This window comes from Merops nubicus, unplaced genomic scaffold (assembly GCF_000691845.1).
Source record: "Merops nubicus isolate BGI_N331 unplaced genomic scaffold, ASM69184v1 scaffold41193, whole genome shotgun sequence".
Lineage (NCBI taxonomy): Eukaryota > Metazoa > Chordata > Aves > Coraciiformes > Meropidae > Merops > Merops nubicus.
Genome location: NW_008597621.1, coordinates 1 through 8,606, shown reverse-complemented (window position 1 = coordinate 8,606; position 8,606 = coordinate 1). Strand labels below are relative to the sequence as shown.

At 38.0% G+C, this 8,606-nt stretch overlaps 1 protein-coding gene across 1 annotated transcript; it reads right to left on the bottom strand.

The window, feature by feature from the left end:
- Window positions 1–548: 548 nt before the first annotated feature.
- DLK1 (delta-like 1 homolog (Drosophila)) lies at window positions 549–8,015 on the bottom strand (the record flags this gene model as incomplete). The annotated part of the gene is made up of 4 exons (XM_008936769.1): window positions 549–1,669; window positions 2,442–2,583; window positions 7,374–7,504; window positions 7,952–8,015. Coding segments are annotated over 4 exons (1,079 nt in total), but the record flags the coding sequence as incomplete, so codon positions are not given.
- Between the last annotated feature and the right edge of the window lie 591 nt (window positions 8,016–8,606).

Below are 8,606 nucleotides of genomic sequence, written 5' to 3'. Positions count from 1 at the left end.
TGCTGCTTTTGATTCTTGAAAATCTTGTTCTCTCCTTGAAATATGACAGACAAAAAGCAGAAGTGAAGAATTCAAAGCAGCTGTCCTCTTTCAGGTGACATGTTAGCTTTTGATTTCTCCCCATGGCACAGGCATGAAGGATACTTCTCTCAGCAGAGTTCTTTGAGGGATATTTATGTCAGAATACGATCCTTTACATCTCTACTAGGTCTCCAAACAAAGTATGACCAAAGACACTGAACACCTTTCTAACGTTTTAAAATACATAAATAGAACAATTTATAAAGACAGCACTGCAAGTGACAGAGACCTTTAGCCTGAGATTAATATCACAAAGCCCTATAAGATTCTATAGAAGGAGTCATTTATATTATAAGTGTGTAAAAATAGCAAAACTGACTGGATAGTTGAGACACCAGTGTGAATTTGCTCCTATTGATTGCAATGTCTATAGTCTTTATCACAAGTAGGAAAAGAATTAAGCAGGGACACTTGCTGCAGACTTTGCTCTAGCATAGCATTTACAAATTAATAAATAAACCAGTATAGTGCTTAATTGCTGTTTATTAAAAAAAAAGGCATTACTGAGTAATTTACAAGTACCGTATTTGCCAAATAAACTGTGCATAAGACAAGAAAGCTGCAATACAATTCTACTGGTAAATTACTTTTTTTTTTACAAAAAAAATAGCTGCCTTGAAAAGAAATCAAATTAACATCCTGTTTTCTTTAATGATTTTTTTTTTATCTTCTATTTTGGGTAATAAGAAAATACTTAGCAATACTTAGCAATACATTATACTTCCTCATTATCACTCAGCACAAGCTACAGCAAATGTACCCACAAATACTGAGGCCAATAACAGGCAGTAAATACAATACATATTGCTCTGAAAAGCTTCAAGATGCTGCTTGGCTTTCAAGGGCCTAGATAGCAGTGTAGTTCTTAGTGTAATTAGTCAATTTGATCTTCTCTGGAAAGATAATATTAACTGAGAGGTTTTCGCCATTGTTGGATTTCAGAAAAAAGTTCTTTTTCTTGCGTAGGAGATGACTGTATTTGGCATTAGCAAGCCACATTTCACATTTTGGAAAAAACACAATCCCGGTTGTACCCAAGACAACAAGACATGTAAGCAAGCCCAGTACAACAAAACATATCACCTGGCTTCTACTCAGCAAGGGATGTGAATTTTGGATTGTCTCTTTCATTGTTATTTTGAGGATTTCTTGGTGGTGGTGCACTGATCTGTGATGAGCCCTTGAGGGTGGCTTGTAATTCTGCATATGCTCTGTCTCCATATTCACTCCAGAAAGACTTGTGTTTTTGCTGGGATGTTTGCAGGTCATACCAATGAATTCTGGTTTACAAATGCACTTGAATCCTCCTTGGGGATGTTCACTGCATGTCCCTCCATTCTCACATGGGCTACTTGCACAGAATGCGACACGGCTGCTGCAGAGCTTTCCCGTATAGCCATGGGGACAAAAACAACTGAAACCCACACCTATATCTGTACATGTTCCTCCATTTCCACATGGGTTGGATTCACAGTCATCTCTATCTGTTTCACAGAAGCTGCCAGCAAAACCAGAAGGGCAGAGACAGGAAGCATGGGGTGCAAAACCATTGTCATCAATACACGTTCCTCCATTCTGGCAGGGAGAACTGGAATAGATAATGAATACACAGACAGAACTGAATCAAAGTCCAAAGAAAGAAGCTATTAGGAAACTACACAGTAAAAGGAGCTGGGTTTCTTTAGAAGAGCCAATTTCAAATGCAAATCCACTGAATCAATGAAGTTGAATCAAGAATGAATTTGTTCAACAGTTTTGTCAGTAGAGATTATAGTATCTTCTGCTGACCCTTGAGGCAGGATTAGTACTGCAGTATATAAATTCAATCTGAAAAGCTGTGAAGGGATTTTAAATTATTTCATTTATTCAAATCAAGCTTTCCAGCATTTTCATATGGCTAGAGCTATTTAGCTGAGCAGCTACTCAGACAAGACTGAACAAAGACACTAGCACCATGACTTTCTTTTCCAGCTGATTATTTTAAGAAAATCTATGTATTTTACTGGCAAAACAAAACACTGCCATAGCAGCTAGATATAAAGCTAATTGTTTTTATTCTGTCTCTCCACTGCTTCATGACACAAAAAATGTAGAAGCAGACAGATGATGTTCTTGCAAACTGCTTTTTAGGCAAAAATTTTTATAAATACAATTACAATAAAAAGATCATGCACAAAAACTCATGGTGGTAATCTGTAAATCTTTACAATATGAACTTATCATTTGCAAAGTTTGATAAAAATATCAGCAATTAGCAGAAGCATCTATTTTAGCACAGATACCTTCACTTAGCAAAGAACTCTGAAGAATAGTCAGTAGGAGTGTGGATTTTAAACTATATGTCAGAAATCAATATTTACCCATTAATAATGCAGGGTCCTTTCTTAAGATGGCAGTTTTTTCCTGTGAATCCCTGGGCACACAGACAAATATATCCTCCATCACCAGTCTCTATGCAGGTTGAGTTATTGGTGCAGGGCTTTGCAGAACATGGGTGAATATCTGTTTAAAAAACAATCAGAGTTCAATTAATCTAATGAGAAAGAGTCAGAAAATTGTACATAATACCTCAATTAAAATATAGATTTAAGGGTCCTTCATCCTGTGTTCTATAAATTCCGATTGCTTCCTCATGCTGTTAAAGTGGAGTTCAGATTGTTCAACTATTGCAAGCACCATCAGCTTGATTCTCTCTTCCTAGCTCCCACTTGTGAAATACATTTGAATTGTTCCAGTCTGTAAATAAGTAATATTAACAATAAAATACTAGTGGGGAGAAAGAACTATGTAGTCTAGTCATCCTTTCACAACCTTGGCTTCTCCATTAGCAGAGTTCTGATGAAGCAATGAGGAACTGGGAATTCTCCTTGCTCCCTGCCTAGAACCTATCATTATGTGCTTATGAACAAACATTTTATAACAGCAGAAATCAGCAAATGAAATCAGCAGAAATGGCCACAATCGTATCACAAAAAAAAAAAAAAATCTCTCAAAATTTCATCTTTTGGCTGGGCTGTATCCAGCCCTTACATAACTGTACAACAAGAGAGAACTGGATGATGTCTGGATCCAAAGTCACACATCTCGTTTCCTTTGCAGTTTCCCTGCTGAGCCACTTCCCACTCAAATGATTACTGAATTTTTTAAATAATTAAAAATAAACAAACAAGTGCATATTTTAGCCAACTAATGGAGCAGCTGCAGACGAGTGCTGACTGGCTCACACACACGTGCACACATACACTTTCTACGAAGATGACAAGGGATTTAAGGTCATTTATATTTTACTTCCCACAACATACCAGGAAAGTTACAAGCGATCATGAGGTACTGCAAAATTTTAACCATATCAAACATTTCAAGAGCCTTAGCTTTTAAATACAATCCTCCCTGGAGATGCTCTATTGTCTAATGTATTACACTATTCTCACTGCAAGATAACTGCCTTGCATGTACATGCACTTTGATGGCAAGTGTGAGTTTTCACAAGGACCAAAATCACCTTGATTAATTTTTGGAGCAGTGTGGTTTGCCACCCATTTTCTTAGGCTTTAAAGGCAGATGATAAAGCATGAAGTCTGATGCTGGAGCAAGGAAACTTTCTGCAATAGATATGGATAGGTATGTGTGTACAGGTGTTCATATGTGTGTGTGTATATATACACGTATGCATATACATATACAGATACACTGCTGTCACTAATTTGTGTCCAGGATTTAATTTGAAAACACAACTTAAAAGATTGTAGGAGCATACCCTTTCAAAACATAAATACATAAATAGCCCCAAATAGTCCAATTTCTCTATGTTGTCTAGTTTACCTGTTCAAAGACCAACAATCAAGTGATTTACTTGCTGGCAAGTGATAACTGAGTCTGAGATGAGAATTTGAAAGCAGGATAGCACATTTACATGTGTATTATGAATGGCCACAATCGTATCACTAATACATTAATTAGTATTTGCATAAAACTATGTTGTCATGCTGCAGTACATGACGGCATAACTGAGTGCTTTTACCAGGAAGGCACACTCAGTAGCAGTCTATGTCAAAGCAGAATTTCTAGACCCTGTCTCATGCATGCCTAGCATGGGCATTAGAGGCTCCAGCTGCACTCCCTTTGGTGACAGCTTACCAACATATACTCTTGCTAAAGCAGCCAAGTGACATGTATCACACTATACTCCAAACTCATACCACATGTTGTCTTTATTAGCCAAACTGAGGCTAAGATTCCAGTGTGAAGTCAGGGGCACACTAACATGACCACGTAGGCACTGACAGAGATGATGACAGATGACTGAACTGAGTTAGCAAGATGGATCATATGCTCTGACTGGGCTGTCATTTTTTCTTGGAAATAAATTGACTAAACTGTTTTTCCCTTTGTTAGGTTCAGTGTTTGACATGGTACTACATGGTGTTCCTGTAGTGTAAAGTGTATGTCAGAGAGCCTCAGAGGGAAACCCTGGGCTGTGCAGTCTGGTTCCACATGTTCTTCAAGGCTGTGTTTCCAGAGGATGAGAAGACACCGTGGCATTCAGTTTGGCAGGCTGGTATGCTCCATTGAAAAGAGGTCAACCATCACTAATATATAACACTAATATTAATGCATAGATTTCTATCTTTAAGTGTCGTGTCTGTCCATGTGACTGCAATAACAGCCATAAATGATGCCAGTGATTCTGGCCTAAGTGTTTTACAGTAGATCACACCCAACCTATAATATACATGCCTGTAGATTACTGGGAAGGTCATTCTTGACCTTAAATGAGTACACGGCTGCCCACAGTAAAAACAACAGCTACACAGTAAGAGGCGTTAGCAAACCACTTGATGATCTAAAAACTATTCCAGAAAGGAACTTCCATGATCCAAGCCAAGGAGATTGACATTCATAGAAAACAGAAAGAGATATCACTCTCAGTCCAAATCATCTTTTTTTTTTTCTTCTCCCATGCTTAGCAAGCAAATAAGCTGCTGACACTATCATATTTTACAAATATTTCAGGTATTTACAGTAGCAGCCAAATGAACTTCAGATCCTCCCACAATTTTCTGATCCAAATTTTGCCATCCTTGTGAGTTGGCGTTTGCTCGCAGTTGGTAACATTAAAACAGTAGCTATGGCAGAAATTCCCTGGCAAATATTACACTTTCTACAGCAGCCAAAAGGAAGAATTTCGAGAGAATGTCAAAACTGCAGTACTCACGACCTTTCATCAATCTCCACAGAAACAACAGAAATGTAGCTAACATGCCTTATTTCATTACACATCTGAAGCTAAAAATTGTCTTCAGTAGCTAAAAATTGGCTCTTAATGTCATATGCATGTGAAAGATATAACGACTGTGGCCTGCTTGCAACAGACACAAACATTTTGTATTAGAGGAGAGAGGCAGGGTGTCTGGTAAAAAGTTGTAGGAAGCTTCCAGTAGTGACAAAAGAATACTTCTCTTGATCCCTTGTCACAAACCAGCACATTCAGAGTAGGTAAATCCACAGAGATGAAAGATTTTCAACATAAAATGTTCCTGCAGATGAAAAGATGGTTGTTTCTTTTTGGCTGAATGTTCTTGGCAGCTCTACATGAGTATCTAGATTCAAATTGGCAAAGAAGACTCTGAGATGACTCTAAATGTTGAGAGAAACAACAGTTTCTGAACTTAAGCAAAAGGGTTGTGTTTTTTTTTTGTTTGTTTTAATTATAGAACTATCTTAATGCAAATGCACTAATAACATACATTTCCATAAAGATACAGGTACAGTTTCTAAATAATTGTTTTGTGTCCTAAGTACCAGTTGCAAGAGGGAAAGGTTGCAAGGCTCAGAATTGCAAAGTTATGTTAAGTGCCTAGAAATTCAGCTAGGCACTTCACATGGCTTTTAAATGTATGCCCAGCTTGAAAAATTTTATATTATTTCACAGGAATCTTTAGGTCTGAAGTTGGTACCTTTGGAAACCTAGTCCTTTGGGGTCATTGGCAAGCAATAGAACCGAGCCTTCTAAAATGGCAGTGGGGGTTCATTCTGTCTGGTTTTAGAAATCTATGATTGTAGTTCATGTCTGACAGTGACCCATTCCTCCTCGCTAATTGTCATGAGAAACTAGATGGCTGTTTCTGCACATCTGTAAGAGGTGCAGAATAACATCTCTCAGAGCTTATAGTCACATCTGCACCATTCCTACTGCAGTTCCTGCAAACACACCAGAACTAGCTTTAAACTAAGAAGTCTGTCTATGCTTATGTGTGCAGCTGATGAGTACGGGCTGCAACACCTGATGAGAAGCTAAAGCTAAATGAGTATTTGAGCACCTGAGTACCCTGCACCAACAGCCATGCCTCTGCAAGGATGTGAACTATCTGAAATCTTCTTTTAGTCATTTTGAGAATTTCATCCAATTCAAACTCTGTCATCATTAATTACTGTTTTGGATATGCATGGGCAGACTCCACATATGCTTGACAAATTATAAACTGTTTAACAACAAAAGCCTGAAAGACATAAAAAGAGAATGAGGCTCTGGACATCAGTGGACAACTGTCCTCCTCCTGCTGCAGCTACACAGGCTGAATGTGGGCATGTTCCTGGATGCTCATGTCATTTCAGCCCCCTCAGATCTCTTTGGCTGGATGTTTGCCTGTGTCAGGAAAAATAAACCAGCTCAGCAAAGGTCAATTCTTCAGCATGCTTATGACTGGCAAGGGGTGAAAGAATGAACACAAGAGCCATATTTACCCCTCTGACCTGAGACAGAAGTGGGAGGTAGACCTTTTTCTTAGTTATACTAGTGCTGCTCCACTAAATCCTCACTGGATTAAGTAAACGAAGAAATAAGCATAATCTTTTCCTTTTTAAGAAGTATTAAGAGAGTAGCGCATATATATATATATATATATGTATGTATGTATATATAAAATGTGCTGGGTGAATATTTCAAATTATTTAATATATAGAGGATGACTTGTTATAGAAAAGGCTTATATGACAACAAGGGAGTAGTTATTTGTTGGCCTTATGATAATCATAAGGTCATGATAATCAATGTTTAAAATAGAATGATGTGGTTACGCTTTGCTAGCACATACACCCAAGATACTACATGCGTCTCCCTAAATTATTATAAAAGTTCCAGGTTTATGTGCCACTGGCCAGAATCCTTTTATTCTCTGGAGCTAACATACAATCTTTTAAAATAAGTTTTCCAGAAGGACTTTTGCATGTCTTCAGCACCAGATGGGGCTGTTTCACCTCGCTTGCTGAAGGACAGGAAAGGATGTGCAAACCTATGTCACAGAGGCTGCCAACCCAGCCCTCCTCACAGAGGCACTGCCAGGGCTTGGCACAGCTGCCGTGCAGGCACCCAGGGAAAGGAACACACTGATCACAAAGAGCACCCTGCCAACCAGGCTGACACCTGAAAGAGATAAAAGACAAGATAAAGGCATTGTTTATTTTTAATAAACATAATTACAAGGACCTGAACCTTTTCGAGGCACAATGAATAACACTTTTGGATACAAAATTTGACTACACAGCACATATGAACACAAAGATACCATCATTGCTTCTGGGATAGTAGAAGTAGTTTATGGGAAGAAAATAATTTCATTCAGTGAGAAAAAAAAAATAATAAATGCTAATCAATGTAAAGGCGTTTCTTACTGGAAAAGGTAGAATAAAATGGCACCTAGCTGTCTGTGCTCTATGATTCCAGTTACTGTATCATAACAGTGCTGTTTCCTTACAATTCCATACTTTCAGAGGTTAAATCGTTTCAACGTTTGTTTATTTTACCAGGACTATGAATTACTGAAACTACCAATTCCTGTGCTAATAGCCCTGTCTGACAGATCTTTTTTACCTGCATTCACTGGGAAATTCACAAAATCCATTCTCTGGGTGGCAGCCACTTTTACAGGTCACACCTGGAAGAACAAATTTATAATATCAAACCAGAAAAATCAGTACTCAGAAAAAAACCCCATACCATGTCCTATACACTGATCATATTACTGATGTTTTAGAAGAACCCAGACCGCATTGTGTTCTAGTGTTTTTGTGTTTTTTTTTTCAAACAAACATTTTTGCAATATAAAATTTTAAATGAACTTAATCTGGAGCTTGTTATACTGTTCCTATAGGATAACTGAAATGACATAAAGAATTAACCGCAGAATGCAGTTAACGCAAAGTCTAACATAACTATACACTACTTTAAAAAGGAAATTTCAGAACAGTTGTCATTTCACAACATGCCACTCCAAATGCATTGTTCCAGAACTACTTCAAACGCCAAAGTACCTTTCTTTGGAAAAGCGAGTTAATGTAAAACAACCTACAGTAAAAGTGTTGCATTCATTTCAACCCTACGTCGGATAAAGAAATCACCGTTTTAATTAAATCATGCATGAATAAAGTAAGTTAAGGAGAAGAGGTCTCAGTCACACTTCTTTGGTTTGTTTCAAGCATTCGCCTGAAGCAACGTTCCGAAACGCCGCCGCCAGCCCCAGCCCTCC